At 39.4% G+C, this 21,391-nt stretch overlaps 1 protein-coding gene across 20 annotated transcripts in view; it reads right to left on the minus strand.

Moving 5' to 3' along the window:
* KIF1B (kinesin family member 1B) overlaps positions 1-20,907 on the minus strand; it is a 96,848-nt gene extending 75,941 nt beyond the window's left edge. For all 20 annotated transcript variants that reach the window (XM_055704067.1, XM_055704060.1, XM_055704055.1 and 17 more), the window contains exons 1-2: positions 20,580-20,907; positions 14,991-15,178 (exon numbers count right to left, since the gene is read on the minus strand). In XM_055704067.1, the coding sequence (XP_055560042.1) occupies positions 14,991-15,096 (106 nt within the window). In that variant the 5' untranslated portion in view covers positions 15,097-15,178; positions 20,580-20,907. The remainder of the gene's footprint in view (positions 1-14,990; positions 15,179-20,579) is intronic.
* Between the last annotated feature and the right edge of the window lie 484 nt (positions 20,908-21,391).

The following is a 21,391-nucleotide window of genomic DNA, read 5'->3' on the forward strand; positions in this document are numbered from 1 at the left end:
TATTTCCATCTAAACCAGCAACTTGCCTCTGGGAGCGATACACAGATTATGGTACGTGCAAACAAAATCCATAGAAAAAAAAGCTATACAAAGGTGGTGACAGTTTTCCTGGGGATGATTTACATCCTGGTATCAGTCATTCTAAACAAAGGATGCTTATTTCTCACATATTTGTGCCAGTTAGACTATGCTTTGGGAGATGGAGGCTTTTCCTTTCCTTTCTGCAATAAATAAGACTTCTAACACCCACATCTCTTATTATTTCAAACACGAACTTAACATCATGTTGCACCGAAGTCTCTGAAAATGTCGTTAGAGAATCCCTACTAAAATTAAATCACTCTTCTACCAGATGCTGTGTCCCTGAGCAGGGCTGTTGTCCAAAATCACAATGTGGAGGAAAGATCACTGTCTGGATTGCAAATAGCAACAGTTGCTACACTATTTCTTGTGGCCAACTCCATCTCATTTGGATGCACCTTGAGCTGACATTCTTGCTTATAAAAGCTGAGAGACATGCAAAGCCAATGAATAATATGCCTTGCACCAGTACAGTATCAAATGGCAAAAGTGCTTGTGGCTTTGGAGAGCAACATGGGTATCAACACATAACAAACTGGTAAGCTAAGCAATCATATATGGCTTTAGTTTCCTTTGCTGGTTTTAACCAAACAGCAGTACATCTACAGCATGCTATTAAACCAGTTCTAAAGTGCGTAACAAACCCCAGAGAACAACCCCCCCGCCCCAAATCTGAATGAGCTCTCTCCTTCCAGTGTATTACAGACTGCTACAATTCAACAAATCCTCGTTTCTTATTCAATTACTTAACATCAAGCTCTGAAAGGTAAGGAAGAAGTAATGCCTTGTACCTGAAGCTCCTACCCAAAAAAGCAGTACAAATAAAAACCAAGCTCCACATCAGTTCAAAGTAACAACCTTTGGGGGTGAACATTATTTTCTTCAGTTGTTTTGGGTTATAATGTCAAGGGAAAGCCATCTAACCACTGAAAGCAGAAAAAAAGCAGCAATAAACAGAACCCATTCCTAGGTACTGTATAACACAATTCGAAGTAGATACCTGAAAAAAAATGTATTGTCGGCATCTCTCCTGACAATATAGATTCTGCTGCTTAATCTCAACAGCAAACCTTTGTAAGCCAAATTTTTGATAATAGTCACGTGAGAGGAGTCACGGCATTGGTTACCCAAATGTCACATTGATGCCGTTTTATTTGAAGGTGCAAATGCCATCAGAAAGAGCACTTCAATCTCGCTTATCTACCTCGTGGCACAATTGATTTGTCTCAGAATCAACAGTGAAGTAGCAAGTATCCATAACTTATTCTCTTCCATTTTTATATTGTTGTCTATAAGCAAAACGGACATTTCTCTTGGCCAAGGCAAAGCTGCACTTGGTCTCTCCAAGGAAACAATTTAATTGCCTTCTAAGATTCTGCTGTGTCAGAAACAGAAAACAGAACAAGTAGCATAAATTTCAGTATTATACAAAACTAGGTTTGATGTGAAAATACATGCTTCCCATTAACTGTTTTTTAAAACACCCTAAAAATCTCTAGGAAGTCTACCACTTCCAAAAAGAAAGCAAAGAAGCCAAACATTTAACCGAAAGAATAGCCAATTTTTCCACTAAGCTCACTAGACATAAAGGTACATTGAACACCCATGAAAGACAAGATCTCTAGCTATGCAATAGGCTTGGTGTTTCGAAAGGCATTACAAGCTTGCCATTATAGTTTCATCCTACTTGCTTCAAGCTTAAATTTGATCCACCACACTTGTGATGTTCAGGCACCACGATTTGCGCAAGTGGTTCCACTCTGCCCCACTTTTCTTTTTTAAAAAAGACATATTATTATTTTCTCAGACAGGCTTTCCTTCGCGCCTTCACACAAAGTTCCATGTCCAGGTCACTATTCTGAAAACTACTTTCTAGGATGCATGGTTTTTGTAAAGCATATCTTCAGAATCATATCAGGAAAGATATTATTAACGTGCAAGAAGGCAGCTCTGTCAGAGGTTGGGAATGCAGCTGCCTGGCCAAAACCTTCCACTGCAGCAGGAACGGGTAAGAGGAAACCTCTCCTGGCTGCCAGAAAATCTGCATGCTATCCCTCACTAGCGTGATCCAGTCACCGGCTTTTCACTCAGCTTCTAATCCAAGCCTGAAGTCTGTTTATGCCCATTCTTGTTCCTTACACAGAGTCTTACATCCTCCCGTTTCAGAATCACTGGTTTAACAGAATTCTCAGTCTGTCTACAAATAAATCCAGCAGAGCTGGCTGAATTAAGAAAATGTAAGATTACAACCTCAACAGATTTCAACTGGACTGAAACCCTCTTCATTTGGAACACTGAGCACCAAGTAAGTAGCTATCAGCATCAGTCATGTCTCACTGGGTCTGAGTTTGAACCAAGCGATCAGATATACAATAATGTGAGAAAAGACACCTGAAAGATGACAGTGAGGCAGCTAAGAAACCAGGAATTCAAGTGGAAGTAACTGACCTAACTTGAAGGTCTACTGCACCAAGCATCATCTTTGGAAGGACCAGCAAATCCATGAAATCTAGCTGCTTTTAAAAGGAAACTAAAGGATATTTCTGAAGAAATTGAAAGGCTTCTTACAGTACAGGTAAGCTTTATCCTAAATTCATACACAAAATTGGAAAAAAAGGAATGATCATGAAGAAATTAGAGTGGAGTAGGCAACACTGATTTTATGTACCATGTTATTCAGCAAGCTGTGTTTTCACCTGGAAAAGGAAACAAGTAGAATTTTAAAGAAAGGACTATTTCCAGTGTCTCCAATATTGCTTTTCAGTTGTTTTGTTTGTTTTTTAAATCATGCAAGGCTAAGATGAATTGTACTAGTGAATCATGAAATAGGTCGTCATCTATCTCCTCTCACCATAGCAGACTCATGGTATGGTAGCAAGCTAATGTTTTAATTACAGAGCCTCAGGAAACGAGAACAGCAATGAGGCAGACAATCACAGCAGGAACACATTAATGGCCTTTTTATCTTACAGAATAAATTTGTTTATCTGCTGTTTCAAAGGTCCAGTGTGGCAATTAACTCTTCTGTTTGCAAACTGACACTAAAGCTTTGTGCTGCAGCTACAATTAGTTACCATCAGCATGGCACCGTAGCAACTTTGAATGTTGGAGCTAGTCTAAGCAGCCAGTTTCTGAGAAACTCAATCCCTTTTTCAGGCCCCTTGCTTCACCAAGAGCCAACTTCTTAGGTCATGTGGAATCTTTCAGCTTTCCACAAGTTAAGTATTCTGCAACAGACGGGATATTTTACAAAGTCACCATCTCCTATACTGTTGCTACTGAAAAGGGTTACATGCATTAACTCAAACGTGGAAAGGATGAAAAAGTTGAAGATACTATTTTCTGACTGCAGCGTCTAAAACACTCTTCTGGGATCAAAGGAGCAACCACAATTTGGGTTAATGTCCACCATTTACCTTTGGAACAGAAGGCTGATTAAAAGGCATGAGAACATGAATGCTTTAAAAATACACTCTACAAATTGTTAATTTGGGTGAGGGAGATAAATGCCCATATTATTCCTTTTCTTTACATAAATTACCAATTACCAGAAAATTTTAATAATATGCTTCACCTTAAGGCATAATATGTATATCCATTTTCTATCTTTGTAAGCAAACAGACTAAATAGAATGTGTGAACAGCTATGCAGCATTACCATTTTATTTGAAGCTGTGTATTTAACACCCACTGCCATCCCAGCCTAGAGACACAGCTTGCATTTTAAAAGTTTATTTCTCCTTACGGTTCTACAGCAAGTCATACAGAGCTGCTGTATGCCATCTGAGGTGTCTCTAAAGCAGCAGTCATCCATATATTCCCTGAAGCTCAAGTTCTTTAAACAATTCTTTTTAGTTGCTTAGTTGTTTAAGTTCAGTGGTGGTTTTCTCATACCTGTAACTACAAACATATGAGTTTTACATATCACTGACCAACAGTTTCAAAACAAATGTCTTCACACCAAACAATCTAAAATTTCCTATCATTATGAAGACCCACGTACTTTAACTAATTAGTGTACAGGACAAGTATATAGAAGGAGCAGTACAACCTAATAAAAGATAAGGAGAAAACAGGAGCAAAATTAATGAAGGAACTATAATTTTAGATGTGCTGTATCAACAGTAAGAAAATAATCTACACATAACATTTAGATTTTAACATGCATTTACTTAAACAAGCAACTTCATTTCTTGGCATAAGGTACTTCCACAGTCCATCCTACTTGTTCCTTAATTAACATTTTTCATACCATTCACCATCTGCTTTATCAGCTAGCACAAAAATAACATACACTTTCAACCTTTCAAATCTATGAGATCAAATTCATTGCTAGTTTTTACTTTTCGCAAAAACTGTTACCAGACTTTTAAAATAACACTTCACTATTGAAACAGCACCCATGTATTTTGTGATCTGTATTATTTTGCATATTTAAACTTTTTTGCCTTACAATCCAATCTTGATTTGTTGAAGCTCAAATTCAAAAAGCAGACCTCAAATATGTTATTTATTTTACAATTATAACCTGAGTACGGAACACAACAGAGAGGTGATGCAAAGTTATAGTCTTCTAGGACACTTCTGGAAGCAGTGCTCTGTCTTCTCACCCCTTCCTAAACATATACATAAACACATTCCCACTTCAAGCCTTCATTTCTGGACTTACACTTCCACTCCCAATTAAAACTAACCAAGTCAACAGAGAGTGTGAAACCTACAGAGAAAGAGCTGGGGGGGGGGGGGGGGGGGAGCAAGCAAACTTATACAAGAACAGCCCCCTCATTCCATTCCCATCTATTCAGCCACATCAATATTTTTGCAGACAAAAAGAATGTCCAAAACTACTTCTTAACCACTTAAATGTCATGTCAGATTACAACACTGAATTCACAGTCCAAAACTCATCTGTTTCCATCCCAGTCAGCACTGCTCCTCAGCACGTTACAGATTTTGCAGGTTAGAAATTATCTGCAGTTCAGTATCTGGAGATGCAAGCAATTCTTCCTAATAAGCTCTTGGAATATAGAGACAAGAGCACAAAGCACACAGCAAGTAAGAATTGGAATTTACTCTTTTATCCCTCATTGCATTTAAAGTCAAGTCACTAGATTCAATAGCTCCACCTCTCTCTGTTAGCGATGAGAGTCGTGTTACAGGGCATTTTGCCACTAGACATGCCACATATTAGTCACTGTAGGGTGCTCCAGTGAGGAACTGACTAACTGCAGTTTGCCCTTCAGACAAACACCAGCAGACAGAATTAACTTGGGCTAAATCCTGGGATTAGCTGATACACAGTCTGCGCTGGAGGGAGGTGACAGACTAATAGATTAATATTAAAAAAAAAAAAACAAAACACCAAAACAAAACAACCCCAAAAACCCTATTGATTGCCAATCAGAAATGAAACCCAATAATGCTGTAAGTCAGGTATGGAACTAGAGAAACTAAGCTTCCATCATTTGTTCAATACAGCCTGCTTTCTGTTGTTTACATCTTCCATTCCCATCCATACTGCTACCACATCTGTCAATGCTGAAGACACAAAGCCTCTTTAATTTCTATGTATGAAATAAAATTAGGTTTCATCTCACAAGAGGCTTCACATCAGCCTCAATAATTCTCCCAGTGGTAGCAGTAACCTACACAGAGTACACGTTCCTACCAAACGCCAACTTACTAAGAGGTAATAGCTAGTAAAAAAAGGCACTGTGCTGTCTTCACTTTTCTTCTCATTAATCATTGGTAAAGGAACAGAAAGAAGATTTCAAAAAACATGCGAGTCTAGACAGAACTTAGAAAGGGCTAACATTCAGGGAAACAAATACCAAGTAATTTATTTCTGTGCCTTCTTCAAATTATTTGAATCAATGTAAGCAGTAGTTTCATTTTATGATGTCTGAATAATCAGTTTAACCAATATAAAAGATCTGGGGCTTTCAGAACTGACTCCACAAGACCAAATTAACATTAAATATACAGTCTCTTAAAAAGCATGGGTATGGAAAATAAATCTGCACCATCTGTAGACTGGAACGACAACAATGAGAATATGTTCCTTACCAAGAGCAGGGTGGAGCAGGCATTCTTTATTTGTTGGAATGTGAATAACACCCCAAAGACACGTTTAATACAGGCTTCTTTCCTAGGCATACGTTGCAATCAGATATATGGCTATACTGTTTTTATAAGAGAGACTTTCAGAGTTGTTATTATAAGAGATAAATTAAGGGAAATGGACACTTCCAGCTTGTAAAGCAGTGCTTGCTTTTCAAAGCATTGTTTGCATTTTTCAAATCATTAAAAGGGAAGGAAACCAAGTAGAAGCTAAGAACAGCTCCTTTGGAATTCAACCGGATTCTCTCCCTACTGTGGAATTTCAACCCTGTACTGGGAGAAAGGTTGGATGGGGGAGGGAGTTAGGCTCAACAGCACCAGAGCAAGGTAAATGCTTGCTCACAGAAGCTGCTAGAAAACCACTCTCATCCTCAGCTGCTCTTACAGATCCAAGTGCTATAAATACCATCTCTTCAGCTGGTGTTCTTGGAGAACAGCATGCCAGCAGGCTTTGCACCAAGTGAGAGCTAGTCGAACCATACTGTTCTACCTATCAAAAACCTGAACTAAAACCATTCCAAAACTTCCATTGTCAACTGGTTCCCTGAAAATGGTCTATTGCAAAATATGCTTATCAGGTCTATGCAAGGCTAAGTATGTACGGCTAAGCACTCTGAGTTGAGATGAATTCTTTCCTCACATTTTCTGTTTCAAGGCAAATAAAACAGTATCTCCCTCCACCCCCTGCTTTTATGTGACTACATCTCCAAGAGCCAACAGCCTTCTCCAAAGGCCATTTTGACCTTCAGACACATGCCAACACTACATTAAGAGAACATCATGTAGCACTGGAATCCTGGGGAGTCAGTTCTGCCAGCCTCAGTATGTTAAAGGATTCATGTAGTGAAAATACCCAATTCTTACAGTAGTTCCCATTGACAATTTGCATTTTCTTTACTTCCACTTGCATACTGAAAGGTGGCACATTATTTAAACATTTCTTAAAAAGAATCAGCTCTAAAGCCCTAGTTCTACATGAGCAGGCACTAATTCTGAAGGGGCAGCATTTCTGTTTACTCACCACTGACAGAAAACTTCTCTGGGTTCATTAGTAATATTATCTCTCAACTGCAGTTCTATACTAACTTCATAACAGTTTTTTTAAACTTAGTCCACCTGCTTTTAACATTACCCAGAACATTCTAGCCATCCCATGGTCTTGCTCCAGGCCCACTACTTGTCCATTAAACAAAAATTAATAAATGATAAAAAACATTAAATATTCATGTTCTCCCACTGCCCTGAAGTAATCTTCCAAATAGATTTTTTTTCCCCTTTTTTTTTTTTTAAGCGTGCAGAATTAACACTTCTCAAGTTATTTTGATACAACCATGAGAAAGGCTTTAGGAGGAAAACCAAGCACCTAGAAAAACTCAGGTTTTTTCTTCTCCAAAAAAGTATTCAAGGCTTGTAACAAAACATATCAACAGTCAATAGTGTAGGGCATTCAGAGCCAGCGATTAAGACAGACTTATGGACAAGCAACAGAAATCCCTAACCCTGCACAACATTGAGCTCTGATGTTCATGTATAGAGTCTTTGCTTGTTGCCTGTATCCAGCGTTACCTGTTACCCACTTATGACTCCCACTCCTAGAATGACCCAGTACTATTAGAAAAACACTGGAGAAGCAAAACAAACTCCCCATGAAATTCCACTACTGGAGCACCTATTTAAAGAGAACAGCAATTGTCTCCATTTTCTCTTAGAGACAAACTTGCATTTAAGCCTTCTGTCACCTGTTACAGGACTTGCAACAAATAATGTAATTGGTAACAGCACAGTCAGGAGATGAAGTTGGGCGACCTCTACTATTGTGACTTCTTTCACTTCTCTTTCAAACCAGTTTCCAATTCACCCACCCTCCACACAACACACAATTTATCCTCCCATAAAAGAGCCTGTTTTGATAACACGTCTACCACCAATGCAATGTACTATTAACATATTGGACAAGCATTCATTTAGTTTTAACCCCAGTTATGAGGATTTACAGACCAGAGAATCAGGGCAGGGGTTAAGTGACTTTCCTCCAGTGCTGTTTATTTCCCCAAGACAACCTCATCATGCAAGATACAAGCATAAAAAACTGGAAACACTTAAAAAAAAAAAATAAGAACAAGCTGTTTGCAGAAAAAACACTACACAAGACATCCTTCTAGAACCAATGCTTTTTGTCAGGCACAAATCATTAGAAATGGAGTAAGACTTTTATGTATCTAAAACTCTGCATTTTCAGAAGACAGATGGAGAGTTTGAGATTACCTACAAAAATGAATCCACCTATTCTATACTTCCATTGAAAATGTCTTACATAATAACTTAACCTTTTTTTATGCTCCTGATGAGACAACTACAATGTACTCTTTAACTTGCCTTTAACATATAAAAATAGGTAAAGCTATATAAATTCCCATTACTTTACAGTCTACATGTACACAGTACTAGTCTAAATTAAAAAGTTTCTTGTAAGGACTTATCAGCAATTTAGACCAAATTGTTTCTATGATACAAGTTCCTTTGTGAAACTATCCAAACTATGCTTACAGAATACTACTACAGAAAAAAACAAAACCAAACTTCTTCTCCTGAAGGCATACACACACACAATAAGGTTTCTCTCCTATTCGGTGTGTCTTTTCATTACTGAAGCAGTTAAAAATTAGGTCAGAAAGAAAAAGTTCAGGAAACCATACTTTTTTCCCCCCCTTTAGGTTTGAGCTTCTTTGAAAGAGGTTACTAAAGTTTTAGAGCCACATAACAACAAAAAAGGCAAAAATTAACAATATACCCATCAATGTATACCAATAAAGTACTGCCTGAATTACTGATGAAGTTACCTTGCTCTATGAACCTCTCAATACTTTTGACTTTTGTATTATTTTTCAAATATCAGCAATTTTAGTATTATATTTCAAATATCAATAGACAAACACACCATAAATCAATAGCCTTTTAAGTTAAGGCCTGCTTTCCCACCCATTTTTATTTTGTTCCAGAACAATCACATAAAGCAGGACACATCTTAGAAGGAAAAAAACCAAAACCACCAACCAAAAAAAAACACAAACAGAAAAGGAATTCAAATTGGATGATACTCTATGAACTTTTTTTTTTAATTTAAATACTGAGGTTTAGACCAGAGCTTTATAAACCTTAGAGAGAAAAAAACCAACCAACCATTAGAAGAAAAATACTTTTTTCCTCAACAAATTAACTCCAGAACACCTTCTGAAGTTTTGCCGATGCCAAGGATGCCTGCCTGAGAACCTAACTGCCATGTGTCTACAGCAGCAGCTGTGACTATTGTTACTGGCAGATGGGACCGCTCCACTGTGCCTGTTTTCATTAAACATCCAATACCTTAAACAGTCCACAAAACAATCCTCCAACATTACCAAGCCACAGAGACTATCACTGAGTTAAAATCCAAATAGGTAATTTTCAGTCCTAACCTGAGGATCCAGTTGCACTCATATCTTTCAAGATAACCTAGACTGTGCAGGCACATTTCTACATTAATATGGTTCATGGCAAAAACCAGAACATACAACAATCTCAGGTGAACAAGAATTTCCGAATTTTCGTTTTACTCTGTCACTGGCACCCACAAGATGCTGAAACCTATCTATACTCACCTAGTGCACAATTAATGTAACATCAATTGCAGAGGACATATTCCAAGTAGGATACTTTATTTCTCTCCTTCATTAATTCAGTTTTCTACACATTTACTTAGCTCTTTAAGAGTAAGCTAGTGAATATCTAAATGCTGTCTTGTAGCTACTAGCTTGAACTTCTGCTTTATTTTCATATGGTTTTATTTATGCATTATTTATTTACATACAGAATTATCAAATCACTTCCACACAAAACAAACCGCCCAAACAAGGAAAAAAAAAAAACCACCAGAAAAACCACAACACTAGGGAAGTCTTTAGGCATAGAATAGCTTAGCTTTTTGTTTCAATAATCCAAGACAGCAGCTGCCAGCATTGTTTTTATTTCTTACATTTTGAAATCTGATACAAGAATGATACAAAGTCTACTGACACACAAAATGCTCTTAAGTCTATAGTTCACCTTCATCTCATGTTATTACACAGCAGAATCTTTTTCCTACTCATCACAAAAACAGTAACTAATTAAGTGGACAGGCAATAAGTAATTAATACATTGTGGGTAAGATATTGTTGTAAGTCATTCCAAACAAAAAAGTGAAAAAGCAGGAGTTAAAGACAAAACATATTTGACCAAGATATACTGCTGACCATGATCTATCTGTTCTTGAATTATTCATTTCAAAAAGCTGCTTGTGAGTTTGACCCAGAGCATGATAAACCACCTACCCAGTAATTTAAAGAAAATATTAAAGCAGATGAATTTTCACATTTATATAAAGACTGGAAAAATTAAACACAGTTATCTCAAAGACAAAAGTATTCTTTCTGAACTTTACATGTTTCAACAATAGGTGAGGTTTTATCAATAAACCACCACTGCAAAAAACAACTTAAAGGTCCACTGAATATGCCAAATATGAAACAGGCAGCATCAAGCTAACATAGTGAGGACTGCTGACAGAGGGATCACCCTAGGGAATTAATTACCAATATGAAAAGCCCTCAGAGCCCACTGATGTTTCCCTTCTCTCACCAGGAACCCTGGCACTGCTGACTACACTACAGGCAATGCTACAAGCACAACTATACCGTGCTTAGGCCTGAATAGGTACGTGCGCCTGAGACTTACGGGCTTATGTTCATATCTACTAGCGACCTCTGTATAACAGACAATATAGATATGCTCATAAGAAGGTAACTCCAAAAGAAAACAAAGCATTTAGGTCAGTTGAACCCACTTAGCTAGCAGATGCTTTTGGAAACAATCTTATGTTCTGTAATATCATATCTAAGTGACAATAATAAAAAAAAATAATGGTCATCTTTATAATCCTACTCAGTTACAGTAGGTTTTTGATTAGTGATTTGATGGTGACATTACCTTTTCTTTGGAAAGCATTTTGCATTTCCAAATTAACTGAAGTAGTAAGATTTTGCAGCTTCTAACTTCTCCTGTCTTTAAGAATTCCTCTGTTATCATCTATTCTCCTACCCCCGCTTCTCCAGTTTCCACTGAAGAGCTTTTGGCAGTATCATTCAAATGGATACCATCTGCAATTAGATATGATCTGAGCAGCACAGGCTTTCTGCCAAAATACCAGCCCCTTAATGCAGTCAGCACACGTGACTTCAGCTGGACTGCAGAATTTCATTTTTGCAATGTATTTTAAAAACATAAAGACTGACAATTCTTATAGTGCAAGCTAGTGTATTACTGCAGATCAATACCTTTGCAACCATAAAGTGGAAAAAAATTTGTCTTGTCATCTTAGTATAGTAGCAAAAAAAAAAAGAAAAAAGATACACAAACAGTATGTTTCAAGTACCAATTTCAATATTCCCATATTTTGCATCCTTCTGACACAAAAACAGAAGTCCTAATTACTCAAAATAAGTGCCATTAACATTGAGAGCTAAAAACCTTTGTAAGAACTCCCATTTTCCTGAGATTAAAGACTTATATAAAACTGTATTCAGCTACACTGTCATTTTTTAAACACTGAGAAATGAGAAAGATGGAGATCTACTATGGATCTTGATTAAAGGTCTTGATCTTCTACAAGGAAATGACATAAAAGCCAGATAGGATAACAAGTTAATTCTGTAGAAGACCTCAAGCCCACAACAAAATTACACTTGTTTTGCTTCTAAGGCAAAGTTAAACTCAATAACAAAACTGAGAATAAGCTTTCTAACCCAGGAGGATGCACTGATTTGCTGGCAAGCCCACCATGAATGACAGGCAATCTCAAAAGCTGTAAACAGCCAAATTCACACAAAAGCAGACAAACAAAAGCAGCGTGTCCGGCAGCAACCCTGGTGACATTCTGATTTCAAGAATATACCCTATTATGGATGTCAAAACACACTCCTTTTTTCATACATTCAATTAAAAAAAACATAAATGGAGCACACCTGTGATAGACTTCATTAACTGTATCTCTATAGTATTTTCCTTAAAATAATGCGAAGCACCTAGCCCCAGTTTAACTAGGATGTAGTCTCTGCCTGTATCAGCCAATTCATTTACAGAACAGACTTGGACAAATTTATAAACTCGGGACCCACAAAAGATTTGTAGAACAGCTTGGCCAATCAACGCTTAAAGAAGTAAAGTTTAAGTAACAGTCAAAAGCCCTTCTTAGCTACCAGACTTCACACTGTCTCATCAATCCTGTCCATCACAATAGTCCATTAGGCTAAATTCCAAGACAAGGGAACTGTTAACTGTCTTGAAGGCTTAAAATAGTCACTACTCAAGATATCACTAGCCTCTTGGATTTGCCTCCTTCCAACTTGACTAGTGTTCAAATGAAAAAATAACCTTCTCAGAAGCAAGGTATGTAAGCCTTGATCATTTCACCAACACTTTTGAAAGTATGAAGCAGAACCTCCATAGGCTAGAATTACTACTGAACTCCCTTTATTTTGAAATTGCTGCAACAGGCACAAGAGTCAAATACATTGTCACTTTGTGTAGTCGGCTTTTAGTCAACAACCTCAGACATTAATAATGAGTTAAATAATGCTAACTGTGAGCTGCAAAGACTGAGGGATCATGAAAAAGAATCCTGACAGAAACAGCAACAGCACTCAGCCCCCAAACCTAACACGTAGCCTAAAAGCACACCAGAACAACTTCAACTTGAAGTTATGTGCATCAACTTCATTAGGAAGATTCTTTGGAGAAAAGACTTCCGCTCAGGTTTTTTCCCCACCAAACAATTCCTTATTCATATATTTTATTAGATGATCTTCTTCCACTCAACAAGTAAAATTACCCCTGTCTGCTGCTTCCTTCTGTATTTCTCCTCTAAGAGAGAAATACAGGGGGAAAATAGCCCACAGATTGTAAAAACATGTAACTGATGATTCCTTTCCCAGTCTGTAATGGCCCCTGATGACTTAAACCTGACCATCTGTCATATCACCCTTCTTGTATCAGAGCCACAGGACTCAAATAGAAGGCTACAGATTAGAACATTTCCAGAGCACAAAATATAGCCAAAGCTGTGAAGAAACTTCCAACTAGGTAAGTCTGGTAACATTTTTCTCCTTTTGAAAGCTGATGCAGTTCCTTAAAAACACACCTTTGTAGTGCAGCCCTAGCATTCAGTAACAGAACCAATGTCTTTTGACACTGGTCAAGAAAAGGAACCACATTTCAAACTCAGACAGCTTGCCAGAGATTCACTGGTCACCTTTGTCACTGTACCACAAACAAGCAGCTTCCACAGGCTCCTGGAGTTCAAAAATCTTAAGCATCTAAAATTACTGCTGTCATGTCATGACAGCAGCAAGAAAACCTATTACAGTGGCACCAGTAGTGCTGTTGTAGTTCACAGCTTGGTGGCATTTCTGTAACAAATGCCATCTAATGAAGTCTATAGTTCTTTCATTCTGCACTGGTTTGGTCTGAAAGTTGGCAGGCAATGGTGGGATACAAGCACCTGTTTCTACATGAGATGATTTCTAAACATCCCTCCGCACCAAATTAAGTGGAAGTTTTGAGATCAAACTAAAACAAGTTTCTTTGGGCAATATTCCACATAAGGTCTGAAGATAAGAATTTACTGCACTGAAAAGCAAGCTCTCTTCTGTATGATGCCTCTCTTCCAATGAAACCATAAATACTGTATATAATTTAAGTGACCACAATCAGGACTTAAATTCCTTTGCAGAAGCAGGCTGAAGTACAAGCTTGACTAAAAAAAAAAAAAATTAATATGGAGGAGCTTGTATGAAACTTCCTTTGTATTAACAAGCATAAGTAAATACTCAAGTAATTGACAGCAAAGTAACTCTGTGTTCTTGGAACCTTATTTCCTATAGCTATATAGACAAGATGACTCTACTTGATTACCTAACAGTGAAAAACTACTGTAACAGCAGCAGTTTATAGGTAGAGCTATTAGTCAACACATGAGCAATGATGCTGCAGCAAATGGCATCAATACTGTCTTTACCTTAAGAAGCAGGTAAAAAATAAAACTAAAAAAATAAAATAAAAATCAATAAATGGTGTGCCCATACTCATTTTCTCATAAAAGAGTCTTCTCCTCCAAACTACACCCACAACAGTTAAGAACCCTAACAGTTCTAATGGGTTAGAAAATGAGATGATTTTATGTAGTTTGCTATTGTGACATTGTTTAGACATCTGATCTATAAAGCATAAAACATCCTTTTCTCCTCAACTTTCTCACTCAAATTATGCTCCTCAACAAAGGCACAGAGTGCAGAATAAGCACACCAAGAACTAAAGCACCAGGCCCAAGCAGGAGTTACACCACAACAATTCGCATGTGGTGGTCTGCAATGTCTCACTGTATCTATCAGTCTACACGATATTCGCACACACTTAATAAAGTTAAAAGAAAATTTTCACCTTGGTATTACAATCTTTCTGTAGAATTCTCAAGTCATCAGAAGCAAACACCATAAACTGCATCAAAATCAAAATACTCATCATTCAGTCAAAATTTTTATTCAAATTCAGAGAACACCCAGTATGCAACAACAGCCTCAGAAGAGAAGATTCCCTAAAAGAGTAATTCTATATAATATAATGGGCACGTGTTCAGTTTACTCTGACAAAAAGAAGAGTGTTAAGCAGGAAGGGAGAGGCGAGAGAAAGACTCCCTTAGGAGATTAAAAAAAACTTACTGGTTGAGTTGCCTTGCATCTGGATGATACATTTGGATTCTTTGCTGGTTTCTCGAGAATTGAAGGGCCGGACCCGAACAGCCACCTTCACTGAAGCCCCCGACATTCTGGTTGCTTGTATTACAGTCAAGAAATTGAAAGCGAAGGGATCAAGAGTGTTTCAGGTTAATCCTTCTTGTTGGTGTTTTCTGAAGAGAAAAATATAATTTAGTTATTTACAGCTATTGCGTTAAAGACGTTGATACAATTAGGGAGGTTCAAAGTTGTTTGATTACTTCAATTTCTGCTCTGCAATCACCCCCACCCCACCCACCTCCCTGAAGGCTGTCACTTCAAAGACAGAACTGGAAATACACTTAACAGCACCAGTACACTGTCTCCTTAGTCACTTCTGTCACCTGAAGCAGCTTTTTTGAAGTGTACAAACATATTTGTTTTCATTACTTGGTTTTCCTCCCAGAAGGTAGGGATACCAATACCAAAATGAAGACCTGGTTGCAACATGTGTTAGGCTTAACCTAACAAAAGTTAATTTTAGCAGTAAAGATACAGCTACTTAGATTTCAGCATGAGGTAGCTAACCGTATACTACATATCTAGGTTCTCTAGCTGTCAACCCTTGCTGTCACAACACATTAGCAATAACATTAACACAAGCGTGATGGGCCATATCACACTGACTTTCAATACACACACCATTCCAGAGAAAAAGGTGTATCCAACAATTTTAAAGAACCCTTTGCATTCCTGGGAAATTCCTCTTCACAAAGGAAATAAAAACTCATTTCCTACTCTATATCTAGTGATTAAAGGACACAGCACTCTAAGGAAGAAGAGGAATTAAAGATTATTGCCTTCAGGGTAAATATTACTACCTATCTTCAGAAAATGTTCACTAGTAAATTCATCTTCATTATCAAAATACTTGTTCAAATCCTACTGCATCCAAACGATGAAGCATCCAAACGATGAAGCACTTGAGTTAGCAGGAAACTATTCCAAATACCCACAATCCAAACTTCAAGACAGATCTGAGACAGTATTGAAACATAGGGTTAATAAAGATTGGTTCAATTGCATTGTCCTCAAGGAACTTTTTCCATTAGAACAAAGTTTTTCACTTGGTCTACAAGTAAGCAGTTTAACTACTGTCACAGGAGTCAGTACTGAAGCTAAAGATGCTCAAAAAGCAGTGAGATTCAAAGAAAAAAGCCATCCAGGTCTAGTAAAAAGCTACCACCCTTAGCCAGGAAAACCTCCACGGCACAGACCCTCAGAACCTGGAAGACTATACTGAGAACAAGATGACATGGTTGATTTATCCTTGTATTTTAAACACCTGCTACGGCCACTGCTGAAGACTAGATGAATCTCTGGTCTGACTCAATGCAGTCATTTCTATCTTGAATCTGAGGTAATGTGGGCCGAACTCTACCATGCACAAGTCACTATGCATGGGCCAGAAATCTTAACATCATCTTTTCTGGTTAGCTACACACCACATATCTAATGAAATGCTCTTTCCATGGTTGTAATCACAGTGCCACAAAAATACAAAACTACTAGCAGATCTCAAGTAGCAGCATTTCAGCTCTAAATTAAGTTCTACAGCTGGTAAAATTACTTATACATGCTTAATTCAGGTTATGACACAACTTCACACAGTACAAGAAGTTCTTAATAAAACCGCATTACTTCATTAATGCCATCCCATGGTAAAAGGCAGACACTCAACTACTCCAGGTAGAAGTAATTTAAAGTGTTCCTTATTTTAGAGGGTACGCAAAGCATCCCATCAGACCAGAAGAATAGGAATGCCTTTATGAACAAGCCAACCGAATTTCAATGTCAGTGGTACAGAAAACTGCTAGAATAATGATTCATGAGACAGCCACATAGTCAACTTCAGGTTACTATAGGATTTTAAGAAATTTCACTAAAAACTTAAACACATAATAGAGCAAAGAAGTAATGGGAATAAATTTGCATGCTCTTCAAAGTTTAATGGAGATTCTGGGTTGTTTTAGAGGACTGCTTTACTCACTCTTGCCAAGAAGTGCCTGCTTTTATATAACAAAGTGTATCAAACACGCAGCTTCATTATAAACCTTCTTCTTTAGTATCTGCTGTGCGGAATTTCTGCTCTCCCTTCTTAGCATGACCCTTGCATAAGTACCTGTGCCCTCCCATGAAAGCTAAGTGACCAGACTAATCCTGATACATCCCAGACATACTACTTAACTGACCCTGAATACTGCTACTAGAAAACAGGAATGTTACTGTATATGGCCACTAAACATTCTGTTTCTGAGTGCAAAAATCTGTTATTATCAAGTTCATAGTAACACAGTTTATAACTTGTCAGATTGCAAAAAAAGTTAAGTCAGTGGAATTTCATAGGGTGTAGCACATCACAGAAGCTCTAACTGACAGTGGCTTAGTGGTTCTCATCTTTCTTTTCCTCATCTAGACATATTAATGTGCAAATCATAGTTTTGTCAACTTTCCACAAGGACCAATGAATACAGGTTAGGCCATTAATGACAGGGATTTTTTAATATTTTTTTAAGAAAACAAAAATACAACCAATGTGTTCTTATAATATTATTTATGAAACAGAGAGCTCATTTTCCCTTCTTACTGAAGAGTCCCACAAAGAAAAATTTTTTTTCTGATGTTTTCACAGAAATACCTCTCAGAACACTACATTAATTTCTGCAGGTAACTAGTATATCTAGGACACTGGCAAACAGAAGATGGAGTGAAAGAATCATCTACTTAAAAAAAAATAAGTAATTCCTGAGTACCTCTGAGCATCATATTCACAAGATTAAAACATGAAAAGCACATCGCCAGTCTCCATGTGTACTAGCTATAAGATAGCCTTCTTTAAGACATAGCTATGAAAATACTCTTACAAAACAGATCACAAAATCACCAACTACAGCATAAAAATTTAACTGCTAGATTTTTGCGATTACAAACTTTTCCAAACTCTTAACTTTTGCGCTCAAAGAAAATCGGATGTGGAGCAATTTTAAATCTCATTCATTCTCAACTATGCTATTTTTCATAGCTGAAGTAAGCAAAATGCCTAATTGTAGTTGCACACGGATTTTAGATGTTTTGAATATAGTCTCACTATGCAAGATTTAATTTTCATTAATAAGAAAATTAACCAAAACAAATATATCTTTCCAATCCATAAGTTTTTGGGGTCTTGAAGGATTTTCCCGCCCCCCACTCATCAGTAATTTTAACTGGTTGGAACATTTTAGAAAGGTAGTATTGCCCTCATCATACAGAACAATAAAATAAAGTGAGACCAAGTTGCATAGCTTTACAGATAATAAACTGCAAGTAATTTTTCAGGGTTCACATTTCCAGTAGTATCAGTTACTACTACAAAACACTGTCTATAGAGTGGTAAGAGGAGATGTAACTTGCAACAGAGCAAAACAAAATGTGCAATACAGTCTGTGGTACAGATTTGGTCAAACAATCTTTAAAAAGAAAAAAAAACCACCCTGTATTTTATATTTTCATTATATACTTACTTAGAAGGCTGCCATCCATGCTAGAATGAATCATTCTGCTAACGTCCTGGAAAGAATCTACTAGCTATGTATCTTTCAACGTTTAGTCCGTATGATTCCAATCAGGAACCAAGTAAAGAAGGGAACTGCATGCTTGGGTCTTTGACATGGTATACCACTGGCTCTAAAACAGGTGGTGGATAATATTTGAGTTGTTTAGTGAGCTCCATCAGCACAAAAGCAAATCCTACATATTAATTTCACACTTATTTTAAACTGTTATTAAAAGATATCCACCATCCACCCTGCGAGTCACACAGTAAGGCTCAATATTAAAGCATGTCATTAAACAATCTAAGTATCTTGTCTGTTTTCTGTTATTCAAGCTGACAAATCCAATGATGTTGGTCAACCACCCTTCACAATCTTAAAGCACTTGTAACTGGATTTGGACTTTCACACAAACATTTAAGGAAACAAGCTCTTACTTGGATCCTTGGATGTATTTGAAAGTTCTGACAAACCAGTTTTTAAGCAAGGTCAAAACACAGAGCATACTGCTGTTTTTTGAAATAAAGTTACAAGCAGAGTAGGGATTACGATGCAAATTATTATTTATATATTCAGAGAAATTGCAACAAGTCCAAAGCAGTTACAAAAATAACATCCAGAATCCATATCTCTACAGTGAAATAAAAAAAAAGAAGAAAAGAAAAAACCACCACCACACATCACAAATGAAGAAGCATCACTTTTATTTAATGTAGCCAGCCTTGCATTGTGTTTGCATAGGTATGCCTACCAGAAGATATGCTAACTTTTACACAAAAAAAATTGCTTGTAACTTAATCGGTACAACAACTCTAAAGAAAGAAAATGAACAAGGGGTAGAGATTAGTATATGGAAAGTTAGCAAAACAGCTGTTAGGAGCAGCAGGGATTTATGAACGAGAGGACCCCAGCAAATCCAATTTTAGGTCCTCGACTACGGATCTGGTAGTGATGACAGTCTGATATATCAGCTGAACTCATACACTTCCAATTGCTATCTTTGTACTCAGTGAAGATGCCAGATAAAACAGTGGTGCAGAACTTGGCGCGGCACTGAAAACCTGATCGTATAAGCATATGGCTAGTTACCAACATGCCAATGTACTGGATTGTGCCATGACAAAAAGAACTGAGCTAAGAAGGAACTGGAAGTGAAGAGAAATATACTTTAAAATTTAGTGGGAACAGATTTTAAGCTTCAGAGAACAGATACGAACCCACCATCTGCTTCTGGTGAATTCTAGTTCTCCAACCTCAATTTAATACCCATATTCTGCCAATGACCCCAAAACTACCAGGCCTGTCATCCCGTCTCCTGACGCCTGCCTCCTGACTCCGCTCACAGAGGATTGTCAGATCATCATCTCAACATGGCTGCCTCAGTAATTGTTCTGTACTGAATCCAGGGACAGAGCCACTACCCACAGGTCCACAGAAAACACCCTGAAAACCACAATCCTTTCGAATTCTTGCGTCTTGCAGCTGGCTGAGGCACTGTGCCTCTCTCCTGGACAAGCAATTACCGCCTCCACCTCATCTGAGCTAGAAAAGAGAGAAAGGACGGCGAAACGCGGCGAAATTCGCGACCCACGCAGCGGACGGGATTCGGACGAGGAAAAGGACGGGAAACGGCCGCACCGCCATAGCTCGCAACGCCTGGGGGAAAGGGGAAGGGAGCGTCCCAGGGGACAAGTATATACATCGGGCAAATGAGGAGGAAAGGCCGAGTCAGGCCCCACGCCCTTGTACCGCTGCCCTGACAGCTCCGGGCCACCCCGGCCAGCCAGCACTGCTTGCTGCCCCCGCCACCTCCCAGGCCCCATCCCACCCGCGGCGCCCCCCTCCCCCCTCGCCGAGCAGCTGCGCAAACCGGCAGCCCCCGCCTTCCCCCACCGCATTACGGCATCCACCCCACCCCCGCCCCGGCTGCCAGCCGGCCCGGTCACCGCCCCCCGGCCCCCAGCGCCGGGCCGAGCTGCTCCAACGCAGACCACCCCCTCACCTGGGGACGCGCGGGGGTATCCGCAGGACGCGGGCGGTGCGGGGCCGCCGACGCTGTCAGCAGCTGGGGAAGGCGGCGGGGCCAGGGAGGCAGCGCAGCGCGGGGCGGACCGGAGAGAAGAGTGCGGCCATCCCCATCACGCTTCGCCGCCCCCACCAAGACTGGGAGACCCCCCCCCCGCCGCCAGGAAGGGAGCGACAAAGGCGAGGGAGGGCAGAAACGGGGAGGGAGGAAGGGAAAAGACAGCCCGCGCCAGGCAGAACGAGCGCAGCGCGCCGCTCCCCTCAGCGCCGCTCCCACACTGACAGGATCGCGGTGCCCCGTGCCCAAGCCCGCCCTCAGGGAGGGGGGGACGCCAGTCCCTCCAATAGCTGCGCGCCGGTGCTCCCGTCTCCCTGGATTCCACCAATCGCCAGGCGCAGAATCGGCGCGTGCCCGCCTCCCGCCGTGCCAATCACAGGCTGCCACAGCCGCGCACCAATCACAGCTCGAAAATGCCCGTCCGCAATGACGAGCCTCACTCCTCCCGCTGAGTCAATCCCTCCGCCGAGCCTCGGTGACAGAGTGAGTCGGCTCTGCTCCATCCCCAGCCAATCAGAGCTCGGGATGGAGGCCGGGTCGCCCCTCTTTCAACCTATAACGAGCGGCGTAACCACCTCGCCGCTGGGCCTTAGCGTGTGCGTGCGCGGCGCAGGCCAGCCCGCCGCGCGTCCGTGCCGAGGGAGTGACTGAAATCGAGCATTTGTGACTAAAAAATTCTCTCAGTGTACGCGGCTGGTCGGCGCCCCCGACTGGGGGAGCCCGTGCGCGTA

Source organism: Falco cherrug, chromosome 3 (genome assembly GCF_023634085.1).
Source record: "Falco cherrug isolate bFalChe1 chromosome 3, bFalChe1.pri, whole genome shotgun sequence".
NCBI lineage: Eukaryota > Metazoa > Chordata > Aves > Falconiformes > Falconidae > Falco > Falco cherrug.